The sequence below is a fragment of the Dendropsophus ebraccatus genome, chromosome 15, assembly GCF_027789765.1.
Source record: "Dendropsophus ebraccatus isolate aDenEbr1 chromosome 15, aDenEbr1.pat, whole genome shotgun sequence".
Classification (NCBI taxonomy): Eukaryota; Metazoa; Chordata; class Amphibia; order Anura; family Hylidae; genus Dendropsophus; species Dendropsophus ebraccatus.
The window spans coordinates 70,452,657-70,478,652 of NC_091468.1; the positions used below are offsets into that span (position 1 = coordinate 70,452,657).

The 25,996-nt window shown below is 45.7% G+C and overlaps 1 protein-coding gene across 1 annotated transcript in view; it reads left to right on the forward strand.

The window, feature by feature from the left end:
- Nucleotides 1-25,996, forward strand: part of ANAPC1 (anaphase promoting complex subunit 1) — a 57,128-nt gene that overhangs the window by 25,570 nt on the left and 5,562 nt on the right. The window contains exons 29-43 of the mRNA XM_069954556.1: nucleotides 283-374; nucleotides 520-654; nucleotides 1,602-1,684; nucleotides 2,970-3,048; nucleotides 3,228-3,302; nucleotides 3,966-4,039; nucleotides 5,927-6,017; nucleotides 6,102-6,152; nucleotides 7,314-7,507; nucleotides 11,463-11,549; nucleotides 15,763-15,880; nucleotides 15,983-16,060; nucleotides 19,559-19,626; nucleotides 20,792-20,930; nucleotides 23,813-23,899. Coding sequence (XP_069810657.1) covers nucleotides 283-374; nucleotides 520-654; nucleotides 1,602-1,684; nucleotides 2,970-3,048; nucleotides 3,228-3,302; nucleotides 3,966-4,039; nucleotides 5,927-6,017; nucleotides 6,102-6,152; nucleotides 7,314-7,507; nucleotides 11,463-11,549; nucleotides 15,763-15,880; nucleotides 15,983-16,060; nucleotides 19,559-19,626; nucleotides 20,792-20,930; nucleotides 23,813-23,899 — 1,451 coding nt within the window. The remainder of the gene's footprint in view (nucleotides 1-282; nucleotides 375-519; nucleotides 655-1,601; nucleotides 1,685-2,969; nucleotides 3,049-3,227; nucleotides 3,303-3,965; nucleotides 4,040-5,926; nucleotides 6,018-6,101; nucleotides 6,153-7,313; nucleotides 7,508-11,462; nucleotides 11,550-15,762; nucleotides 15,881-15,982; nucleotides 16,061-19,558; nucleotides 19,627-20,791; nucleotides 20,931-23,812; nucleotides 23,900-25,996) is intronic.

Consider the following 25,996-nt stretch of genomic DNA (forward strand, 5'->3'; position numbering starts at 1 on the left):
GACTAAGGCTGTCCCTGCAGAGATGAAGAAGTAGTGACCAACGGAGAGCCGGAATACATGGGAACGGGAAAGTATGGGTCTTGGGGATAGATGGCTGTCACATTTTTTTTATTTTGCTGAGTTTGGTATAAAATGAGTATTTTTTGCTGAATTAACCCTTTAAATTAATGTCATCTATGGATTAAAATACATTGAGTATAAAACCTTTTTATTCATTCCTGTATATTCCTTGATGTTACATTATGTGGAACTAATACAAGTAATTTATAAATGAAACTCTAGGTCGCCCCCCAGGACCTGAAATGGAGTACTGCACAGACCGCGAGTCCTATTCTCTGGCGGCCGGCCTGGCATTGGGTATGGTGTGTCTAGGGGTAAGTAGCTGATGACAGAACATTTACAATACCTATATACAGAGTTTATTTTACATTTGTGGGTTGTTTTTTTTTTTTTTTTTTAAACTTAATTTATGCTTTATGTTTTGAGTATAAGTTTTTTGTTTTTTTGCTTTTGTTTCAGCATGGAAGCAATCTGATTGGCATGTCTGATTTGAATGTTCCAGAACAGCTGTACCAGTATATGGTAGGAGGACACAAGCGTTCACATGTGGGGGTCAACCGGGAAAAGCATAAATCTCCCAGCTATCAGATCAAGGTAAATGAATGGTTTATGAATGGGGTGTGTGTTTGTTTGGTTTACATACAGTATATTTCTTACATTTATTATCTGACAATGGCCCAAATTTATTAAAGTGTATAACCTGCCTATAACAACCAATCACAGCTCACACGTCATTTTACCAGAGCTGGAAGCTGGGCTGTGATTGGTTGGTGTGGGTAGTTTACACCAGGTTATGTTTTACACACTTTGGTAACTCTGGACCAATGTATACATCTCATCTCTTTATCCCTGCCCTCTATTACATAATAGTTGCATTACAGTAAAATAGCTCATTTGTCATTTTACTTTTTTACAATTTTCATTAGTGTAGACCAAAAAAAAAAAATGCTTGTTAGTTTCTAGAGTGCTTCAGGTGTAAAGAGGTAGTCCAGAGACGAAAAAAGTTTCAATACACGCTTTAATAACATTATATTACTTTGTAAATAATTTTTATATATATATATATATATATATATATATATATATATATATATATATATATATATATATATATATATATATTTTTTTTTTGGGATCACATGTAGTTAGTTCCCTGGATCACATGTAGTTAGTTCCCTGGATCACACAGAGTTAGTTCCCTGGATCACATGTAGTTAGTTCTCTAGATCACATGTAGTTAGTTCTCTGGATCACATGTAGTTAGTTCTCTGGATCACATGTAGTTAGTTCTCTGGATCACATGTAGTTAGTTCCCTGGATCGCTGTCGTCACCTTCCTGTGTGTGCACTTACTGTGCCCATAAGCGTTTTTGTTATTGACCGCGTCTTATGTAGAAAGCGAGCGCCATCTGTATCCCGAGATGTTTGTTCCTATGTAAATGTATACGGTTCTCTCACATCCCTGTAAGGCGTTTGTCGGTGACGTGGTCCCGGATGTTGTACTTAATGTTTATACCAAGGTTAATTTTACTGTATTTACAGGAAGGAGACACCATCAATGTGGATGTCACATGTCCCGGGGCTACGCTGGCATTAGCTATGATCTACTTAAAAACCAACAACAGGTAACAATCAGAAAGAGAACAATAGGATTTAGAACATGTTGGGCTTCTACAGGGAGTGAGAGAGTTTGCAGGCTTTCTGCTCAGAGACAGCGCTGGATTCACTGGTCAGACTGCTCAGAGACAGCCCTGGATTCACTGGTCAGACTGCTCAGAGACAGCACTGGATTCACTGGCCAGACTGCTCAGAGACAGCACTGGATTCACTGGCCAGACTGCTCAGAGACCGCACTGGATTCACTGGCCAGACTGCTCAGAGACAGCCCTGGATTCACTGGTCAGACTGCTCAGAGACAGCCCTGGATTCACTGGTCAGACTGCTCAGAGACAGCACTGGATTCTCTGGTCAGACTCCTCAGAGACAGCCCTGGATTCACTGGTCAGACTGCTCAGAGACAGCCCTGGATTCACTGGTCAGACTGCTCAGAGACAGCCCTGGATTCACTGGTCAGACTGCTCAGAGACAGCCCTGGATTCACTGGTCAGACTGCTCAGTGCTGGTTGTGGGACTTCTGATTCCGTACAGGGAAATTAGGCTACAGGATCCCTGTGTTTTGTTTTTGTTTTTTTTGTTTTTCTTTTTTATATTTTCTTTGATTTTCATAAGGTCTTTAGACAGAGAAGGATCAGCATTCACACTACAGCTGAGCAGACAGAGATGGAGTGTGCAGGGTGGTAACCATGTGAGGAAATGTCATATAGTCAGAAAATTGCCTGAATATTCATGTACAGACGACCTGTCCCGAAAAGTCACCTGAAATGACACTTACATAAAGCAATGTGTATCATTTCTGGAGTACCCCTTTAACTGGAAATGGAACAAGTGTGAGTCTCACCTTAAAGAGGTAGTTCACCAAAAAATTGGTTCAAATCAGCTGGTGTCAGAGAGTTGTAGTTTACTTCTATTAAAAAATATCCAGTACTTATCAGCTGCTGTGTGTCCTGCAGGAAGTGGTGTATTCTCCCCAGTCTGACACAGTGCTCTCTGCTGCCACCTCTGTCCATGTCAGGAACTGTCCAGAGCAGCAGCAAATCCCCATAGAAAACCTCTGCTGCTCTCCTGACTGAAAAGAATACAGCACTTCCTGCAGAACTGGTAGACTGGAGATTTTGTGACAGAAGTAAATGACAAATTTCTGTCACCAGTTAAGATAAAACCAGTAATTGTAATCTTCCAATTGCTTTGAGGTTCCACCTCCCAAGTTTCTTTGAAAAAATTATTAGTTTTTGTGTTGTGTTTTTTTCCTTCAATTGCTTCCTAACTTGGCCATTTCTATTGTTTTCCTAGGTCTATTGCTGACTGGCTCCGAGCTCCGGATACTATGTATTTGCTGGACTTTGTTAAGCCAGAATTCCTTTTATTAAGGGTATGAAGTGTTTTCCTTGGTTTCTTCCTCATTATGCTGGGATTATTATGATGCCTGGAATACTTATACATTCTATTAATATGTACAATGGAGACAGGGATTTAATTCCACAACCATCTTTAATATGGTGCATACAAGGGACGGTGCTAAATTTCATGTATTTTTTATTTTTATTTTAGACTCTTGCGCGATGTCTTATTTTATGGGATGACATACTACCTAACGCTCAGTGGGTGAACAGCAATGTGCCTCATGTAAGTAAGACAGATGCAGAACTGACATGGTGTATACGGTCTTAAGGTGGAAACTAAGACCCGAGTCTAAATTAGACAAGTCAGGTAGTGCAAATCCGACCGGTCCATTCACTCTCTAGAGGAGCTGCAAAAACAGCCAAACACTAAACCGTTTCTGTGACCTCTATGGAGAGTGACTGGAGTGCAAACACTTATGTGGCTCGCTGCCCCACCCTGACAGGAGGCTGTGGTCCCCATTCTCCATATCACGGGGGCCCCAGTACTCCGCTCCGGTCCCCCAGCTGCTTCCTGGTCTGAGCAGGGACCTGGGTTGTGTGACTTGCCAGGCCTGCTCAGCCAGTCAGCAGCTGTAGCGGGGTCCCCCTCACCCCCTCAGTGGGGCTGACATGTCTCGACCCAGGTCCTCCCTAGAACAGGAAGTGGCCGGGGGACAGCGGACTCCTGTGCTTTTGCCAGGGAGGTAGGTGCTGGTTATGTTCCGCCTTTTCCTCTCCACACTTCTTTTAATGTTTGGTTCATGATGGCCGCAGCTGGTTCCTGTGCCCCCTGTATAAAACGATCTTGAAAGTGAGCAGCAAAGATTCTTCTTTTTCATGCGTTCATAGGCTATTGATCGTGCCTTTTTCCTTATAAATCTAATATTAAACAATTTTCTATTTCTAGATCATCACAGCCAATAGCGTCTCACTTGCTGCTGAGCAACCCGCCTCGGAGGATCTGAACCTGGAGACTCTGGCGTAAGTAGGGGTTACATTTATTTCCCCACACATTTATCTCGACACACTCTCCTTAACACTGCTGAACAAAAATCAGAACAGTAGTTCACCCTCAGGTCTGTGAGCCTCTAACTACAAGCAGTCGTATCTATGCCTAGAAGGTATTAAAAGAAAAAAAATCTGTTCAATACAAATGGTATCAGAAAGTGCAGGAGATTTTCAATTTACGTGTATTAAAAAATCTCCAGTCTTCCAGTACTTATCAGTTGCTGTATGTCCTGCAGGAAGTGGTGTTTTCTCTCCAGTCTGACACAGTGCTCTCTGCTGCCACCTCTGTCCATGTCAGGAACTGTCCAGAGCAGCAGCAAATCCCCATAGAAAACCCCTCCTGCTCTGGACAGTTCCTGACATGGACAGAGGTGGCAGCAGAGAGCACTGTGTCCGACTGGAGAGAATACACCACCTCCTGCAGGACATACAGCCTGGAAGTCTGCAGGAGAGGCGAGTATACAATATACAACAGGTTCTTTGTTGATTTTACTGCACTGAAGCAGATTACACAAAAATAGATTGCATCCTGTTAACGCGTACCTGTCACAAAACTTTTTTTTTTTTTTTTTTTAAAGAAAGGAACGGGTTATGATTACAAGCAGTTTTGCAATATACTTATTTTTATTTTTTTTTCTATGTTTAAATTAATGTTATACTTATGGGCAAACTGTGATCCATGCTTCCTCCGTGCTGATATTTGGTCTCTTTTTATGAACAGAGAAAAGACCAAACACAGGAAGTCCCTGTCCTTTGTGCGCCCACACAAGGAACGACACCTGTTCATCCTGCAGGTTGTATATCAGCTGAGGACAATTAACTTAGGCTAATTATGTTAACTTTTGCTAATATTAACTATGCATGCTCACCAGGAGACAATGCTCTGTTAACCACCACTGTGACATTATACTGACTGAATTATTGCATAACAGTTTTTGGTGCTGTGTGACAGGAGAGCTGACTGTACAATGTGAGCACCCCCAAGATGCTCTACTACGGAATGTGGACGCGCTGCAGCTGTACACAGGGCCAGTAAAGCAAGACACATATGTATAACATTAATTTAAACATAGAAAACGTAAAAAGAAAACAGAGTGTATTGCAAAACTGCTTGTGGTCACAGTTCACGCAATGTTGATATCTTAAAAAAAAAATATATATATTTTTTTAATGTACATGTGCCTATTTATATGCATTGTGTTTTGGCAGTAAAATACATACCTCCATCTCCATGATCTTCTGCATCATTTTAACACCATGAGGAAATGTACAATTCCATATACCAGGGATGGGCACCTTTGGCCCTCCAGCACTTGCAAAACTACAATTCCCAACATGCCCTTTGCTGTCCGGGTATGATGGGAATTGGCAGGGGGATCCCTGCCATATACCAACTCAAATCTTGTAGACCCCCCACTATGTGTTGAACACTAAGGGTGCTTTCACACTACAGAATCTTTGCGGATAACCCGCTGTGGATTCCCCCACGCACATCTCCGCCCCTGCCATAGACTCCATTCTATGGTCGGGTGGTGTCTGCCATCCGCCCAAAGAATTGACATGTCGGACGGACGGTGGAATTCGCCCAATTATACAATGGAGTCTATGGCACAGACGAAAATGCGAGTTTCGGAATCCGGGGCAGGATATCTGCCCATTTTTTTATCAACACCCCCCATGCCCCCCGCCCCCCAGATTTTGAAAGTTATAATGGCAGAGACACTTTAAGCCAAAAGCAGATGCACATTACATTAGTAGATGCTGGAATGGTGTAGGTCCCCTCCGTTGACAGTGTTTTGGTTCTCGTCAGTCCCACGTTGCTCTCCATCTCTGATCTTTTTGTTTCTGACCTTCCTCCAGACAAGCTCACGTTTACATCATTGCCGGGGCCTGTCTGGCTTTAGGGTTTCGATTTGCTGGATCTGCGAACCTGGCCGCGTTCAACTGTCTGGTGAGCCGGAAGCTGCACATTTTCCCTAATGTTCCCTTTATCTTTATCTTTTGTTCTCATCGGATCTTTCTCTTGCTTTTACAGTGTAAATTTGCTAAAGACTTTGAATGTTTGTCTGGACAAGCTTGTACTACAGTAAGTAGAATAATCGTTCCCTTTCCAGAAAGTATACGACATTACGGCACCATGTGGCTAGAAATGCCCAATCTCAAAACGTTTTTTTTCTTTTTTTGTTTTGTTCTTTGTTTGTAAAAAGGGTAAAGAAGCGTAAAAGAAAAGCGGCTAATCGGCTGTTATATCCAAATTTTTATTTCTGTATTGGGTCTGTGTCTTGCTGCCCTTAGCGGTGAGCTGTTGAATTTTTTTGTGTGTCTGCATTTTCAGCCTTAGCAATGTGTCCCTGCCCAGTGTGAATGGTGTTGTAAGAGAGCGGACCAATGTTGTTTTTTTGGTCTGTATAATGTCATTGAGAAGGGTTGGGTGCACTGGGGGCAGTATACTCACCTCCAGTGCACCCAACCCTTCTCAATGACATTATACAGACCAAAAAAACAACATTGGTCCGCTCTCTTAATCTGTCCCTCCTAATTAATATTGTGGCAGTGTTCTGCAGCACACCAGTTGAATGCTCAGTAGGAGGGTGGGCTGGCCGGGGGCGGATTGGTACACTGAGGGTGGGCTGGCCGGGGGCGGATTGGTACACTGAGAGTGGAAGTCCCACCCTAAGTGCTTCAAATCGCCACCTTTACATATCTAATAAACTAAATTCCTGTAAACTGCACAAAGGATCAAGGTAAGAAACGTCACCTCCATCCTCAGCGCCCCGATGCTATATGGACATATCAGCAGGTTAGATGCTTTCACATTTTTGTTGCAGAGCATTCAAAAGTTCTTTTTCATGCAAATATTTTCCTTTTTAAAGGGGGGACCATCAGCTGGTTAGACGAGTTCTAACCTGCTGATATGTCTCTGTGCAGTAAATCCTGTGCTCCACCGTCCAGTAAGAGGGCTAGGAGCACTGCCCTGCCCCCATCGCGCTGATCCGGCGCACTTTATTCATTATCATTAGAAAGGGGCGGATCTCCATTATGGGGGCGGGGAAGTGCTCCTAACTGCTCAGAACAGTGTCGAGGAGGACGGTAAGAGGCATACTATAGGATACATACCTTCCTCCTCAGCATCTCATGTGCAATAGGGACATATCAGCAGGTGAGATTCTTCTAATCTGCTGATCGTTCCCCTTTAATTGATTTTAAGGCATAATGAAGACACCCATTTCTTAACTTTTCTCTCCAGACAGGTCAATATAACATTGAGACGTGTCTGAGTGTGGTGCTCCTATCCCTTTCCATGGTGATGGCCGGCTCTGGCAACCTCAGAGTTCTGCAGCTGTGCAGGTTTATGCACAAGAAGACTGGTGGCGAGATGAACTATGGCTTTCACCTGGCACACCACATGGCCCTAGGATTATTGTTCTTGGGAGGTGGAAGGTAAATAGCAATGCTTACCTAATGCAAATTACTTCAGCAGTCAACATGCACTTCCACAGAAAACAGCTTGATTCAAGGCATTGTTTTTGTAGTTATGATGACTATATAACAGATTTACTTTGTGCTACTCTATATACAGAAGGCTCATAGTAGGGCTGGGCGATTAATCAAATTAATTCGATTATTTTACCCAGAATTTGAGAATTGATTTTCTTTGGAAATTGCAAATTCAATTTTCAAAGAGAAAAAAAAAAGCAGCGGTGCTCAGAGCTTGAATGGCGTACGGGGTCAGGCAGTATGACAGGTGGGCGGGGTAGTCACCAGGTCGGGGCGCTCTCTCGAGGCCACGCCACTCTTGTCTCCTCCCGGGATCTCGCCCTTCCCGGATGTCGTCCCCTCCCGCGCAGGGCCAGGTATCCGGTGGGGCCCAGAGCAGGTGAGCTGAGAGCAGCGTGCCAGGGCCCGGACGGCCTCTCGGTGTGTCCTGTACATGCTCCCCCCCCCCCCCTCCCCCGCACATGGTGGCTCTGGGCCCAGGTGGCCTGGAGCAGGTCGCAGCCTCTCAGCAGCCGGCGGGCCGGGCAGGTCTATGTACAGTAGACCTATGTACAGTACCCGGTCCCACACAGTGTACATGAAAGAGACTGCCCCAGTATATAAAGAGTCAGTATATACTGTGGTAGCGCAGTATCTGTATACACTGTGCCAGCCCTTGTGCTGTATATAGCCCTGCTGCACTGCCACAGTATATACAGAGTGTATATACTGTGGCAGTCTCCTCCCTGTACACTGCCCGCTATGGTAATGTGTATACAGACATTACACTACCACAGTATACAGACACAGACAGCTCTCCTCTCTTTACCTCTATGCCATGGGGAGGGGGATACTGCAGGAAAGCATAAGGATAGGTAAAGGTAGATTTTAGGGGGGGGGGGGGGGACTAGATTTAAATCGAGAATCGTCCAATATTTTTAAAAAATCGAGATTTTATTTTTTGGCCATATAGCCCAGCCCTAACTCAGAGGCAGAAACATAAATAAAGTATACTTACCCATCCCTGTGCCACCGTAGCACTGCCTTAACAATATACGACAGATTTCAGTGCGGCTCTTACCCAGCTGATGGATTGTCGCTCAGCCAATCTGTGACTGGGACAGGACATCTCTGCACAGAGAGCTGTGCTAAGTATACTTTCTTATATTCCCGCACTCCCCAGGCTGTCTCTGATTTTTCCATTTTTAACATGACTTGTCCTTTTAAACTGCACCCGTGTGCCTTGTGTAGAATTCTCAGGTATTTTTGGTGCATGGTGTTGAATCTGAGTCTAATCTACCAGTATTCTGTTAAAGGGGAACTCTGGGGGGAAAAAAATACAGTGCAGGCTGGAGGTGCGGGAACATAATAAAGATTGTATGCTTGCCTGTCACCGTGCCCCGCAGTGCTGCCTGGACCCTTACCGGCCTCCTACAGTTCCCACTCCTGTAACGTTATGACCTGGCTCAGAGATGCCTGCTCAATGTCAGTGAATGGGCCCGGACACTGCTGCACTCACTGACTGGCTAGGTGGACCCTTCCCGCGGGTTGTGACAACATCGGAATATGGAAGAAAATTGAGACCGGGTGGTGGTGCGGGAGGCACAGGGATGGGTAAGTATACTTTTTTTATGCTCCCGCACCCCCAGCCTGCACTGTATTTTGTTTTCCCTGGAGTTATTCTTTAAAGAACATGAGATGCTGAGCAGAATATGTACCCTGTTTCCTCGAAAATAAGACCTAGCAGAGGTTTTGCTGAATTGTTAAATATAAGGCCTCCTCCGAAAGCAATACCTTGCGAAGTTTTTGTTTGGAAGCATGCCCACCGAACCGAACACCGGGGCATGAAGCTGGGATTCTTTTTAGCCTTCCGTCGTCATCCTCTACCTTCAGCGTCCCTTGCAGAGCAGCTGCATGCAGGACGTGAAGACCGTCTCCTACCACCATCCCCATTGTCCCCTACCACAAGATGTGTAGCTGCACACAGTCTGCCGTTATCCTGCCATTACTTTGTCCCTGCTGTGCTGTACAAGTGTGCTGTGGTGGAAATAAGACATCCCCTGAATAAGACCTGGCTCATCTTTGGGAGCAAAAATTAGTATAAGATAGGGCTGGGCGATATTGGCTTAAATCAATATCGCGGTTTATCGCACATGTAGCTGCGATAACGATAATTGAACGATAACTATGACACGCCACTTTGTAAGCCACACCCTCTTTTTGCAAGCCACACCCACTTGTATGTGCCAAATTGGGGATATTTTCTTTCTAAGGATACAAACACACACGGCATATATGCTGCGTATTTACTGCTGCGATACACCGCAAATACGCAGCAGATTAGATCTAAATAACTGAACACAGCATCAAATCTGCTGCATATCGTAGCAGTAAATACGCTGCGTATACGGTGTGGGTGTTTGTACCCTAAAAAGTATTTAAAAAAACCCAGTAACTTACTCAGCAGCAACTCAAGGCTGTGTATTTAGTCTATTGTGACTATTATTTGTCATTATTAGGGGTCTTAGCAGAGTTATACAGCTACATACACACAGGAAGGGACAAGTCTCTATATATACACACAGGAGGAAGGGAGACTGCCCCCCTTCCTCATGTGTGTGTATATACAGAGACTTGTCTCCCTTCCTTCCAGCCAGTTACATGTGGTGACTAGGAACTGAAGGGATAGCTAGAGCTAGATGAACTGAGACAACTCTGCTATTCCAGGGACATCCAGTGTTACATGTGTCCATGAACTGAGACAACTCGGCTATTCCAGGGACATCCAGTGTTACATGTGTCCATGAACTGAGACAACTCGGCTATTCCAGGGACATCCAGTGTTACATGTGTCCATGAACTGAGACAACTCGGCTATTCCAGGGAAAGCCAGAGCCTGAGTGTAGATGAAGAAACCGCTCTCTCCTTTCGCCTCTGGTGTCAGTGATAAGAGACAGAGCACGTCAGGGAAACTAAACAAGAAAGCGGCTCCTCCGTGCACTAACATGCTGCTACACAGACACTGTCCCTTTCCCTGGACACAATGGGAGGATCTACAACCCGGCAGAGTGTGCCTCCTGAAGACCGGTGCCGGCTAGGAGTGACGGGGGAGGGCTGTGTGGACGGCAGCACAGTAGTAAGTTTACCTCCTGAAGGCTGCTGCTCCTCAGTCACACGGATGGGGGATAGAAGGGGGGCCCCAAGCAATTTCCCTGTTTGATAGGACGGGTCCGGCAGTGACAGGAGGGGGATGGGGCAGCGCTGTCACCCGAGCAGCAGTCCGGTCCTCAGCCTGCAGACGTCTGCTCTGTACCTCGTTCACTGCCCGGGGAGTGCAGGACACTAGACACTCCGAGGCTGCACTCGGCCGCGGGGCTCCACCGGCTCAGTGTCCGCATCTTGGGGCCCGGGAGGGAGATAAGCCAGATCCCTGGGCTATAGTGTCAGTGCTCAGTGATCCCCCTCCTGTCTCGGGCCTCGGATAAGACTCCTCTCATTCGATCAGCTGCAGCCACATCCTGCCTGGCTCTGACACGCCGACATCCCTGCATCTGCACATACAGCGCACAAAACTGTGAAATACCGCAGATACCGTCCTGGCAGAGTTGAGGTCGGTTAACCGACGCCATGGACGGTATCGGTATTTTCACGGTATACCGCCCAGCCCTAGTATAAGACACTGTCTTTTTTGGGGGGGAAACACAGAAATTTTGGAGGAAATTATTTACTATATCCTGTAACTAATACATTAAAGCAGCTTATGATTTTGGGCTTGGGAGTCCAGTAGGTGGTCTTATTCATGATTGACAGCTATTGGGGAGAACTGGGGTTGTGGTTTTAATAGCGTTCCAATAATTCAGCACTACTTTTCTTTCTTCTCCCTGTGTGATTGTTTGCTTGTTCTCCATGTTATTTTTAGGTATTCACTGAGCACCTCAAACTCCTCAATAGCAGCTTTGCTGTGCGCCCTGTATCCCCACTTTCCTGTCCACAGTACGGATAACAGGTAAAGGTCACTTGTTGGCTGTAAGCTTCTCATGGCTCCTTCTTATGTTCACCAAGCAGGAGGTGTTATAATTAAATGAAATGTCCTATTTGTGAAAGTAATGATGATGTATGTGATACCAGGATCAGAGCCATAGGATAAGTCTGTTGGGGGAAAAGCGGCTCTATAAATCTTGTAACCATGAGTTGCAATATGGCAATGTTGTACACATGTCACTCAGCTGTAAGGCCTTAGGCTGGGTTCACACTGCGTTTTTTGCAATCCATTTTTTCCCCCCATCGTTTTTAGGCAAGGAAAAAAAAAACACATGAAAAACGGACACATTTGTATGCATCTGTTTTGTTTTAATTGACTTCCATAATAAAAAAAATAAATAAATAAAATGATCAAAATGCATGGTTTTTTTTAACGTACACAAAAACGTGGTCAAAACACAGCAAAAACCCAGTGTGACCCCAGCCTTATTCACACATTCCATCAATTCATCTGTAATTGCACATCCACAATGGATACACATTGGTTCACATTATTAGTTTTACGGATCTGCAATCCGTGCCGCAAAAAAAGAATAGGACATGTCCCAGTACGGTCAAAAATTGTGGCACAGATTCACCCATAGAAGTCTCTGGGAGCGTCCCGTATTTTTTGCAGATGTTACCTTAGTTAAATTAAGGGGATTGTCATTTTTACGATCCCCTTCCCAATTTTTTTGCATCTGCATCCTGAAAACCTACTGATTGTGTGAATGAGGCCTTGGTGTCATATCACTACCAGGGGTGACTGACTGTCCGATAGCTCCCATCACACCAGCAGTTGGAGCAGTGTATAACTACAGGATTGCAGGACTCCCCAAGAGGCCTCCATGCTCATTATTCAGACCTCACTGCCCCAAACATAACCTGGATAATACGGTTGCATCGGTCCAAGCTGACCGTGTGTTAGGGTCCATTTACACAGAAAGATTATCTGCCAAAGATTTGAAGCCAAAGCCAGAAATGGCTTTAAAAATAGGAAAAATCTCAGGCTTTCCTTTATGACCTGATCTCTGTTCATAGTCTGGTTCTGGCTTTGGCTTCAAATCTTTGGCAGATAATCTGTCAGATAATCTTTCTGTGTAAATGGACCCTAATGCTGGGTTTACACGGAGCGATAAATCTCCCAATCGTACGATTAACGACTTCTAAGTAACGATTTTTCTTTTATAACGATCAGCGTTTAGATGGAACGATATATCGTACAGAAAATTCGTTTTCCGATCATTTTGCGATCGCTTAAGCCTATCGCGCACATAGGAAAAATCAGTGAACGACTGTTTACACGGAACGATCGGCGAATTTTTTGCGAACGACGAACGATGATTTAAGAACCTGTTAAAAGATCAAAATGAACGATTTCTCGCTTGTCCGATCGTTCGTATGATTATCGTTCGAATTCGCAAATTCGCACCATAATCGTCCCGTGTAAACCCAGCATAACTCATGCTTGTTAGCGGATCAATCTATCCTCTCTATTGGTGGTCTGCCTGGGCCATCCATAGCCTGTTTGCCTCGTGTGCATATGCTCCTATCCACTATCAACTGCTCCCAACTCCTTTTAACAGCGTGGTCCGAACGGCCTAGATGGCAGTTAGTTTTTCAGATGTCAGGCTAACTGGCTTGTAGATACCGGTCTCTTCTCTATTCCCCTTCTTGTGGATGGGTATAACATTGGCCGTTCTCCAATAATCGGGAACATCTCCTGTTACAGGGCTCCAGACTAAAAAATTTACCTGGGAGCCATTGGCTCCTAACCTGAAAAATTTAGGCGCCAAATAGAATATTTGGTCGCCAACATTTTAAACCATGTAAAATTAATGTTATGTTAAATGGGACTTACTGTGTGCAGAGGCCGCGGCAGCAGCCTCCTCCTCCTCCTCCTCCTCCTCCTTTAGATTCTCTCTTTTCTTAGTTTGAAAACGTTCAACATGGAAACTTGCAACTTGACAACCATATACAGTCTGACAACCATATACAGTCTGACTCAGTACTTCAGCCTCACTTGGCTAGCCTTTTAATGAGGCTTACTCTTCTGAACTTGAACTTAAAGGGAACCTGTCGACCCCCGTGCCGGGGTGACAGGCTCCCAACCCCCCTATACTCATACCCCTATACCTCATCGCGCCGGGTCCCGCTTCTGAAGATGGCCGGGTCACGGAGATCTCAGCCGCTGCAGCCCGGCGTGCACACTGAGAGATGAGTCCAACGCTCATAGAGAATGACGGGAGAGTCCAGCGCTCCGTCATTCTCTATGAGCGTTGGACTCATCTTTCAGTGTGCGCGTCGGGCTGCAGCGGCTGAGATCTCCGTGACCCGCCCATCTTCAGAAGCGGGACCCGGCGCGATGAGGTGAGTATAGGGGGTTCTAACGGGGGGTTGGGAGCCTGTCACCCCGGCACCGGGGGTGACAGGTTCCCTTTAAAAGCTTGCAACAGTCTATACATACTGAGCTAGACTTATGACTGCAGCCATAGTGACCCCCCCACAAGGTGTATATAGATAGATATATCTCTCGCCTAGTGACTAATGCAAGTGACCCCCTACAATACAGACACCTGAGGGGCCCTGATAATAATAATTGTGCATATATCTATCTCCCAGTGTCTGCAGCCAGTTTGCCCTACACTTATAGATGGCCCCCTCCCCTTATAGATGACCCCCTCTACCCCCATTATAGATGCCCCCTCCTCCCCCCCATTATAGATGCCCCCTCCTCCCCCCCCATTATAGATGCCCCCTCCTCCCCCCCCCCCCATTATAGATGCCCCCTCCTCCCCCCCCCCATTATAGATGCCCCCTCCTCCTCCCCCCCATTATAGATGCCCCCTCCTCCCCCCCATTATAGATGCCCCCTCCTCCCCCCCATTATAGATGCCCCCTCCTCCCCCCCATTATAGATGCCCCCTCCTCCCCCCCATTATAGATGCCCCCTCCTCCCCCCCCATTATAGATGCCCCCTCCTCCCCCCCATTATAGATGCCCCCTCCTCCCCCCCATTATAGATGCCCCCTCCTCCCCCCCATTATAGATGCCCCCTCCTCCCCCCCATTATAGATGCCCCCTCCTCCCCCCCATTATAGATGCCCCTCTTCTCCCCCCCCCTTATAGATACCCCCTCCCCTTATAGATGACCCCCTCTACCCCCATTATAGATGCCCCCTCTCCCCCCCCCATTATAGATGGCCCCCTCTTCTCCCCCCCTTATAGATGGCCCCCTCTCCCCCACTTAAAGATGGCCCCTCTTCTCCCCCCATTATAGATGCCCCCCCTTCTCTTCCCCGCATTATAGATGCCCCCCCTTTCCTCTATGCTAAGCAGTATTTAAAAAAAACAAACACACAAACTCACCTGACAACCCGCTCCCCCGGCGATCCTCTTCTTCTTCAGGCGCTGTCCCCGGCTGATGCGCGGCTGCCGGGGGTGTCGCGCCGCGCTGCCGGGGATAGGACGGGTCAGTGAGCTCCCTGTACGCCGGGGCTGTGACTTCTGACACAGGAAGCGTCTCTGACGTGCGCTTCCTGTGCCGGAAGTCAGGGCCCCAGGCAGCCGGGGGCCCGGACTTAAAGAGACAGCGCGCCGCCGCCGGGGCCAGTCGCAAATGGCGCCCAGATTAATAAATCTGGGCGCCATTTGCAAAATGTCAGTCGCATTGGCGACCATTTTGGTCGCCATCTGGAGCCCTGTGTTAGGAGGGATTGGTTATACAGATCTGTCAGGGAAGCAGCAATCACAGATCCAAGTTTTTTTTTTATACACGTAGACACTCTTCTGATACATAAAATGTTCCTTGATGCATCTGTGTCTCTTCAATGGGAGTCCTCCCTCACTTACTCAGAATTGGCGTGCCTGCTATGGAACCTCATCGTACATAAGGAAAAAGCTAAATCTACGCACCCAGTGATTTCTTTAGTTTCCAAAGTTTACAGTGAAGAATGAAAATGACAAGTTGTCTTCACATTATTACAGTATTCTATACATAGGAGTGTTGCAGTGTTTCTTTGTCCGTGCACGTATCATGATGTGATTTTGAAGTACTCATGTAGCATGCAATGTGCTTGCATTGGAACCTGTTTTGTAGTGTGTGTGTATGTAAGTGTATGTATATGTGTGTGTGTGTGTGTGCGCGTGTATATATAATTATTATATGTGGTCCCTAATATGTATACTTGTATAACTAGGTATCACCTTCAAGCTTTGCGTCATCTATATGTGCTGGCCGCTGAGCCCAGGCTTCTGGTTCCTGTAGATGTGGACACAAACACTCCCTGTTATGTCCTTCTAGAGGTCACATACAAGGTATGCTATATGTGTCCGTTGTTTTCCATTGATTTGCTAGATCTACAACGTTAGCTTTTGTACTATAGACATGGAAGATGTTACTGATGTCCTGTATTGCAGGGAACTCAGTGGTATGAAGAGACAACAGAAGAACTCGTGGCACCTACCCTGCTGCCGGAGCTACATCAACTCAAACAAGTATGTGCTGGCGATAGATAGATAGATAGATAGAGAGATAGATATAGATATATTATATAAAATATATGAAGAAAAAGCAATAATCACTGCATGTGCAGACAAAATCTGGTGGTAAAAGTAAGAATGCATATACATATGCAGTGCACGCTCACCTGATGGGGCCGTGCTTGAAACTATTGAGCTCTTCTGTATCTATAGTGCTGCAGCTGCCACCCCCAGTAACTGATCCTGGAGTTACCTTATAAACTTGGCAAAGAAGGAGGTGGAAGATTGATGGTTTGGGTAGGGCTGGGTGGTATACCGTGAAAATACCGATACCGTCTCTGGCGTCGGTTAACAGACCTCAACTTTGCCAGGACGGTATGTGCGGTATTTTCACTATTTCACCGTCTGAGCCCTGAGCTGCACAGGTTGGAGGATGTCATTAGAGATGAGCAGACCGCATGTCATATGTGCTGTGTGTGCAGGGACGCACAGACAGCACATAGGAGACTGGCACTGTGTCTAAGCGCCCCTGCCACCCCCAACCCCCGCCCGGCGTGTCAGAGCGGCCCAGTCGCCTCAGTCTGCCCCAGCGCCCACCAACCCGGCAGCGCAGAGCACAACCTCCCGGCGTGTCAGAGTGCTCTGCATTGCCTGGCACAGCACACCGCCCCTGCTCATCTCAGTTACCAGTTCCAGAGGCCTGACACAGCGGAGCCACCACCCGTCCGTCCCAGCGCCCCCTAACCTGCCCGGTGTGTCAGAGCATGAGCAGTTACTACTGTGCCGCTCTGACATGCCGGGCAGGTTGGGTGACACTGGGACGGGCGGGTGGCGGCTCCGCTGTGCCGTGCCGGGTTGGTTGGCGCTGTGCTGGGCCGCTGAAACTGGCTGAGACAAGCAGGGGCGGTGTTCCGTGCCGTGCAGGTGACGCGGGGCGCTCGGGCATGCTGGGACGGGCGGGTGGCCGATCTGCTGTGCCGTGCTGTGCCGGGTTGGTTGGTGCTGTGTCGGGGCCCCTGAGTCACTAAAAATCAATCACTAAATAAAAAATCATTAACCGTCATTCAATCTTCCTAAAATCTCCACCGTAGTATGATCACTATGCACGCAGCTATCAGGGCGGCCAGTAAAGTTCTCATTAGCACCAGGGAACAGTCAGCAATAGATTTATTCACAATCCATGTGACAATCAGGTGACGTTTCTGACCACAACCCTGATCTTTTCTCAAGCCAAATGACATTTGCCTTGAGAAAAGATCAGGGTTGTGGTCAGAAACGTCACCTGTTTTTCACATGGATCGTGAATAAATCTACACGTTTTTTCATTCAATTGGAGTGCTGCTACCTTTTGGACACAGACAGACAGAATTGATAAGAATAGAAAGATAGATATCTTCACGGCGTGTCAGCACAGTGCCATCTACGGCCCCCCTATAATGTGCCACTCAGTGTCCCCACAGTGCCTTTGTACTGTCACCTATACATAGCATACTATATACCCATCATATATACTGTATGTCCCTGTACTCTGGGTCCCTATAGTACATAGCTATATACCTGCATATACACACCCTTTAGTGTGTCCATAGCTGCATACCTGTATACACATGTCCTGTAGTGTGCCCATAGCTGTATACCAGTATATACACGTCCTGTAGTGTGCACATAGCTGTATGCTGTATACACGTCCTGTAGTGTGTGCGTAGCTGTATGCTGCATACCTGTATATACACGTCTTGTAATGTGTACCTGGCTTGGGTTGCTGCTCATTGAGTTACTGTACTTTTTTTTAAACTTAATTGAAACAAAATATCCCTAGTTTGGCATGGCCAAATGGGTGTGGCTTGTAAAAAAGGGGCGTGTCATAGTTATCGTCCAATTATCGTTACCGCAGCTACATATGCGATAAAGCGCGATATTGATTTAGGCCAATATCACCCAGCCCTAGGTTTGGGTGTGGCGCAATCCATTCTGCAGGTACCCGATGCTCACACTCCCCAAAGGATGCCCAGCACGGATTCCATGCCTGTAATATAGATGCTTTCTGCACATGAATAAATAAGCAAAACTTATTGGTGAGTGGCGGGCTCTTCTATTTACCTGCTACTGGACCTATCCACCTCGTGCACCACCCCACCGTTGGAGTGCCGTCTTCTCTACTTCCTATGTATTGAGAGTAAGTCTTTAAAGGGGTAGTTCAGCAAAAAACCGATGCCAGATAGTGCCAGAGACTTGTAATTTACTCGTATTAAATAATCTCAAGTATTCCAGTACTTATCAGCTGCTGTATTTCCTGCAGGAAGTGGTGTATACTCTCCAGTCTGACACAGTGCTCTCTGCTGCCACCTCTGTCCATGTCAGGAACTGTCCAGAGCAGGAGAGGTTTTCTATGGGGATTTGCTGCTGCTCTGGACAGTTCCTGACATGGACAGAGGTGGCAGCAGAGAGCACTGTGTCACACTGGAAAGAATACACAACTTCCTGCAGGACATACAGCAGCTGTTAAGTACTGGAAGACTGGAGATATTTTAATAGAAGTAAATAACTAATCTGACACTAGTAGATTTTATAGTTTTTTTTTTGTTTTGTTTTGTTTTTTTGCTGAACTATCCCTTTTCATAGCGATGTTCTTTTTTAGATTCCTGGTGAAGAGGCTGGTCACCTCCTTGAAATGCATTGCTATTAAAGAGTTATTCCCAATACAAGCGTGGAATTTGTGTGTTGAGTATCCTCTGGGAGCCAAGAGATCCGGGCATCGGGGTCATGCTAAAGGGATTGTGCCAGACCCAAACCACCAATCTTCCACTGCTGCCAACACACTTACCAAAGGGATAATCCAATCTGTACATAACAAATGTTACGTAAGATCCTGACAGATCCCGTCTGTACATAACAACCTCATATTAAACTCTATGGAACATGGTGGCAACAAGTACAAAATCCTACAGGTCACCATGTTTCTCCCAGGCTGAAGGGGTGGCCGGTCTCGTATAGCAAGCCTGATAGGGCCCTAAGGTACAAAGACCTAACACTATTACGCAGATTTATCTGGCAGATTATTGAAGCCAAAGCCAGGAACATACTATAAACAGAGAACAGGTCATAAAGGAAAGACTGAGATTCCTCCTCTTCTCAAATCCATTCCTGGCCTTGGCTTCAATAATCTGTCTGTGTAAAAGGAACCTTACATCTTGCAGTGACTACACTTATGTTGCCTCTTCCCCATTGATGGAACTGGGTGCCAGTCTTATTGGTCCATAACTACTGATCTGCCTGAAGAGGGAGCGTCACTCCTCATAGCATCTCTTATATCATGACTAATTCCGCTCATCTGGAATCTGATCCGTAACATCTCCAAATGCTGAATTGTTTGCGGATATACAAATCCGAATGGAGGTTTAAGAACCAAACAACAAAACTATTGGACTATATTGTGTTGGGGAACTGTGCAAAGTAGGAGACCATCCAGCTAATAGTCTGATTCATTTCCTTCCATTGTCTTTTTACAAACAGATAAGAGTGAAAGGTCCTCGCTATTGGGAAATCATTATTGACCTGCGGAAAGGAACCCAACACTTACAGTAAGCTGAAGATATAATTTAGGTATAAACCTGTATCTGTACATGTGTAAAGTTTCAATCTGGTTGGGATCTGGGAGCTAAGACCCCTATGGATTATTATACCAAGCAGGGAGATTCCTCTCATCACTGAAGGAGACGCAATTTATGGAGAGCACGGAGAAGTATGGAGCAAGGCTCTTCTCCCTGCATAGTCTAGTGATTAGTGGGGGTTAGAGATGAGCGAATTCAGGCTGCTCTATTCCATGCCGCTCCTCCACGGACGCTGGGAAAAGATGGATGCAGTCCTGGGAAACTGGGAGAGGTTTCCCAGGACTGGATCCATCTTTTCCCAGCGCCCTTGGAGGAGCGGCACGGAGTCAAAGTTAAATGGCTGCAGCCTTATGAGTGGATCACAGAGATAATAAAGCCCTTCCCTTCATTCTTACTGTAAATTTGCTAATCTCCAGACTGTAAGTTTTCTATGTTTAACTCAACTCCTACATCCAGCCACTAGGTGTCTCCCTTCCTGACACACTGTGCTCCATGCTCCTTTGTGCTAATATTTGGTCCAAACACAGAAGTCCCACTCCTTTGTGCATTCACAGACATAGCTTGCTATTATTTGACAGCCATTTGTGAGTGCACAAGGAGCGGGACAAGTCTTCACTGCACATGTTTACAGCTGCTGTGCATCCACATTCAGTAGCAGAGAATTTTTGGAGTGGTCGCATTGTATGGTCAGCTCTCCTGTCACACAGCACCAAAACCTCTGTAACCACTCAGTGACATAATACTGACTGAATTGTTACATAATAAAGAGCATTGTCTCCTGGTAATCTACAGAGCTGATAATATAATTTGCAAAAGTTAATAATCTATTTAGCCTAAGTTAGTTGCCCTCAGTTTATATACAACCTGCATGATGGACAGGTGAGTGCACAAAGGAGGGGGACTTCCTTTGTTTCATCTTTTCTCTGTTCAAAAAACACAAGACCAAATATCAGCATGGAGGGAGCATGGAGCACAGTGTGAGAGGAAGGGAGACACCTAGTGGCCATATGTATAATGCTGATTTAAACAAAAATGTAAAATCAAATCAAATTTATACCCCATTTCATCCTGCTAACCGATTTCTTTAGCGCAAGAGGAACTAAACTTTAATACACAAATGTGTGTTTTCTTTTAGGTCCATTCTCTGTAAGGACGGCGTTCTGTATGTAAAGCTCCGAGCTGGCCAGCTCTCTTATAAGGAGGACCCAAGGGGCTGGAGGAGTCTGCTGGCACAGAATGTTACTCATAGGAACTCTGAGGCTCGGAGTTTTAAGGTAATGTTCTATAAATGAATATTCATTTACTTCCACATTGATCTTGTTTACGCAGCGATATCAATGGGCTATAACTGGCACAATGACATTTACCAACAAAGAGCAAAGTTTTCTGGACTCTTATCTATATAGCGTCCCCTACAATGCCTTTTGTTAAATGTCTGTGTATTAGAAAACAATGGGCAAAGCAATAGGGAACAATGATTTTTAAAGGTTGGCGACTCCAAGGTTATTTATAGGTTCACCATCTTCCCAAACCATTCTACACGGAGAGGAGGTGACTGAACATAACACGCACCTACCTCCCCCGCTCCAGCGCTGGGGTCCGCTGTGGTTCCCAGTCCCCTGGCCGCTTCCTGATCTGAGCGGTGACCTGGGTTGTGACATGTCAGCCCTGCTCAGCCAGTCAGCAGCCGAGGCAGGACCAAGAACCACAGAGGAGGATAGCTGACCCCTGTGCTGGAGCCGGGGAGGTAGCTTCATTGTGTTGTTCAGCCACCTCCTCTCCAGACTTCTCCTTTAATACAGTGTGAGTTTGTTTGTGGTCACCAATACGGCTAGTGATTGGCTGAGCGGGCATTTACTGCATGTCAGAATGAAAGTAGTGATTGCTGCGTATCGGGGACTGGGCACTGTCTGGCATCATGGCAGGTGAGTATAAGTTCTTCTAGAGGATAGTCCCCCTAAAAAGTGGTTACGTATACAAAAGAGCTCTGGCCTAAATCTCTTCTACCTCAGGGATGGCCGCCTTGAAGAGAGGATCTTCTGGAGAGAGTTCTTAGCAAAAAGTGACAAGTGTGTTTGTCAGCAGCTTTTTTGCTCTTTGAAGTGTTGGGTAAAAGAACCTCGTGTTAAGGTGCGGGAACGCTGTGTGATGTAGCAGGAGCGACGCTCTGTACGTGTAATGCTATATAAATAAACCCTTCTAGGTTTTGTTTTGCATCGGGGTCCTATGAAATATGATCAAATACTTTTGTTTACGTAGATGAAGAAAGTCATTGTCTGACATCTAGGAAGAGGATGGGTGGGGTGACCCCAGCTGTGCACAATCCTATGACGCACAATCTCGGAGAAACCCACTGGCTTTAATCCCACGTCTCTGCTTTTATCATTTTTGTTTGCTTTGCAGAATATACAGCCAGTCATAGAACTAAAGCTGATCATTCAAGAGATTAAAAAAACAAAACAAATAAACAACTAAAATTTAGGGCCTTTCCTTTGGTATTCGGTCCAGCCATAAAATAATAATGCTTAAAAAGTGCCAGATACTTGCCTCCATCTCTCCCTTATCCTGGTATTGTACCTCTTGGGTTGTTCTGCTCCTCTTGTCCTGTTCTGTCCTTCTGGCCGTTCCTTTTCACGTGCGCTGCTGTCAGATTATGTTTTCCTGTAGTCCCTGTGATGCGCACTCCAGCCTCAATATGCTAGAAGTATAGTGATGGCCGTGGCTTAGGAGCCATCGCTTCACTAAGCTAGGCCCAAATCTGAGACTGAGCATCGTTCTCCAGGCAGTTTCCATGTCTTCTTAGGGTCCTTTTACGTAAAAAGATTTCTCATCTGAGAGAGCACTACTAATTTACAGTGCCGGCCCCTGCTGCACGGCCTTATCCCACGCCTGATTTATAAGGATTTACACCCGCTTGCAGCCATAACTCATGATATAGATCTACACCTGCCCCTCAGGTGCAAATTTGTTACACAGTGGCAGCATCAGGCCCAGGGCGGGCTTACTGAGGGGGCGGGAAAAGGGGACGGGGCTTTGTTTAAGACTGACATAGGAGTATGCCAATCTGTGATCGTGGGGGGGGGGGGGGGTCTGGCTCTTCCTATCACCTCTGTAGCGGTGGGTATTGGGTCAGCCTTTTTACTAGCTTTGGGCGGGAAAATGTCCACGGAATTCCGTCAGCTGTCCGCCCGCACATCTGGGCACCTTTCCACCGGCCCCATAGACACCATTCTATGGGCCGGCGTATTCCGCTATACGCTGAAAGAAGTGTCATGTCACTTCTCTCAGTGGATGGCGGAATACGCCGGCCCATAGAATGGTGTCTATGGGGCCGGCAGAAAAGCGCATGCCCGTGCGGGCGGACAGCTGACGGAATTCCGCTGACATTTTCCGTGAGAATTCCTCAGTCTAAACCCGCCCGAACACTAAGCCCCATTTAAGTAAGAAGAAGAAAACTGGTTAAAAAAAAGGGTTAAATATAAAAAATAGGGGAAAAGTAAACACCATATTTCAGAGTCATCTGTATTTACCGCTGCAGGGTTTGTTTTTTTTTTTTTTTTTTTGCTTCTGCCTGGAAAACCGTGTGATGGGGTTGCAGCTTAGTGCTTGGCCCAGGGAGACTACTGACAGTAAGCTATAGATGCACAGAGCATTCCTAGCTTACTATTTCTACTGTAGTTTCCTGTGCAAATAACCGTACAGATGTCTCCGCTTTCCACAAGATGCGCTGCGCTAATAGCTTAATCATGTTGGGGTAGGCTGCACATGTTGCTCTGCCTGGTGCTGCAGGTTCCTGATATAACAGCCCAACCCCAAACTCTGTATTATCAGTATTAATGGCCAATCCAAATATAATCTCTTATTAGACCCTTACTACTTTCTGGTCTGTAGAGGGAATGGTATGGACAGTGCTACTCTAGATGGAACTAGTTGGCCATTATGGGATTTATTATATACGTTTTGTTCTTGTCTTTGATGTCATTCCATATGAGATTGTTAGAAATGCCTCCGCAGGCGATACACCTTGTGGAACAGATAACTAGCAATACGCTACCGCATTGGTTATAGTCATTAAAGTTTATTTTCTGGAAAAGTTTATTTCTCGAGTTATTACGGAGTAAATACCCTAACAACGTCCCTTTTCTTCCTACTTTAGCCCGAGGCGATTTCAGCTTTCACATCCGATCCAGCGCTCCTATCATTTGTAGAATATTTCTGTAAACCAACAACCGACATGGGCCAGGTAATAAATATTTTTTTATCAGATATATTGAAGCCAGAGAATCCATGGTGATATTACAAAGCTGCTGGCAAGTTGTTTTCTCTTTGGGAAACCTTAGCGGCAAGATGCAGTAATGCAATAACACCAGGGAGCCATAAAGTCTGTTTGGAAGCCGCTTTGCCACAAGTCATGTGTATGTGATTGAACGGGAATCCTATACTGTAATTAGATGTTCCCATATAATTATACCAATAAGGCTAGCGTCACACTACATTTTTTTTATATTGTTGTTTTTTTTGTTGTTGCGAAAAATGGATAGAAAAACTGATGTAATTGTGTGTAATCTGATTTGATCCGTTTTACCATTGACTTCCTTTTTTTTTTTTAAATAATGAGTCTAAACGGACGCCCCCATCTTCCCGGAGTATGCAGCATAGTACAGAGACGCTGCCTGCGCCGGATGTCACCTGAAGCCTGTCATTCACCTGAAGCTCTCCCGGCAGCCGACAATCTTCAGGGACTTCTGGCGCAAGCAGTGGCTGTCATGTCATGTCACATTTTGGGTAATAGAAGTGTTCTTATTTGTTATAAAGTGTTCTAAAGGGGAACTCTGGCCAAGGTAAATACAGTACTGTTCACAATGTTGCAAAATATCCATATTCTGTAAACACTTAATTTGTCAAGGTATATAAATCCAGCCTTAGTCTTAAAGGGGTACTCCGGCAAAAATCTTTTTATTTCAAATCAACTGATTTCAGAAAGTTGTATAGATTGGAACTGTCCAGAGCAGGAGAGGTTTTCTATGGGGATTTGCTGCTGCTCTGGACATTTCCTGACATGGACAGAGGTGGCAGCAGAGAGCACTGTGTTAGACTGGAGAGAATACACCCCTTCCTGCAGGACATACAGTAGCTGATAAGTACGGGAAGACTGCAGATTTTAAAATAGAAGTAAATTACAAATCCATATAACTTTCTGAAACCAATTGATTTGTAAGAAAATTTGTTTTGCCGGAGTACCCCTTAAGAGTAATATTGAGCTGCTCTACTAATGTATAGAAGAACTGCACAAAATAAAAAGCGGCCAAACTGTATTTCACATGCAGAAACTAGGCTGAGGTCAAGGTTTGACGGACAAGCCCCCACCTTCTGGTTTATGTAGTGCAGCTACCATTACGTTGACTGTCACATGTAGCTTCTCTGTGTTTGTGTTGCAGTCAGCTGCACATTCAGGAACCTGTTGGTTCTGGCCTGACAGGATCCGCCCAGTATCTAGGTCTTGTGGGAATGCCACATGATTTCAGAAGGTCACCAGGCACATGATGCCCTGACATAACATATAACAAATAACATTATAATCTCCTGCCGAGCTCAGAGCAGCAATGTACTTCCCACGGAGGCAGAGAGATTCTGCCAGGCCCTCCTCTCTGCCAGGCCCTCCTCTCTGCCAGGCCCTCCTCTCTGCCAGGCCCTCCTCTCTGCCAGGCCCTCCTCTCTGCCAGGCCCTCCTCTCTGCCAGGCCCTCCTCTCTGCCAGGCCCTCCTCTCTGCCAGGCCCTCCTCTCTGCCCAGCTCTATAGAACACTGTAGGGTATATCTCATCCACCTTACAAGCTATGCTCTCACAATAGCAGATGCTTCTCTCTATATCCTGGGCTCTTCACTGACCGGAAGAAATAAAACCATTTTTTGTTGGCCGTTAGAATTATCAAATGCTTCATCCAATGGTGGATTTAGAGAGTGGCGTTGAACACGTTCTCACTCGGTAAGGCTGGGTTCACACTACGTTTTTGCAATCCATTTTTTTCATCCGTTTTTTGCAAAAAAACTGATGTGTGTGTGTGTATCCGTTTTGATCCATTTTTTAAAAAAAAAAATGGAATTTAATGGAAAATTGATCGAAACGGATGCCAAAAATGTAGTGTGAACCCAGCCTAATGGGAGTAACTGGATGTTTATGTTCAAATCCAGTTACCCTATTAAAGGGGAAAATTATTTTCTTTCAAATCAACTGGTGTCAGATAATTATACAGATTTGTAATTTTACTTCTATTTAAAAAATCTTAAATCCTCTAATTTGAATACCAGCCTATGTTACCTAGACAAGTAAGGCTGGGTTC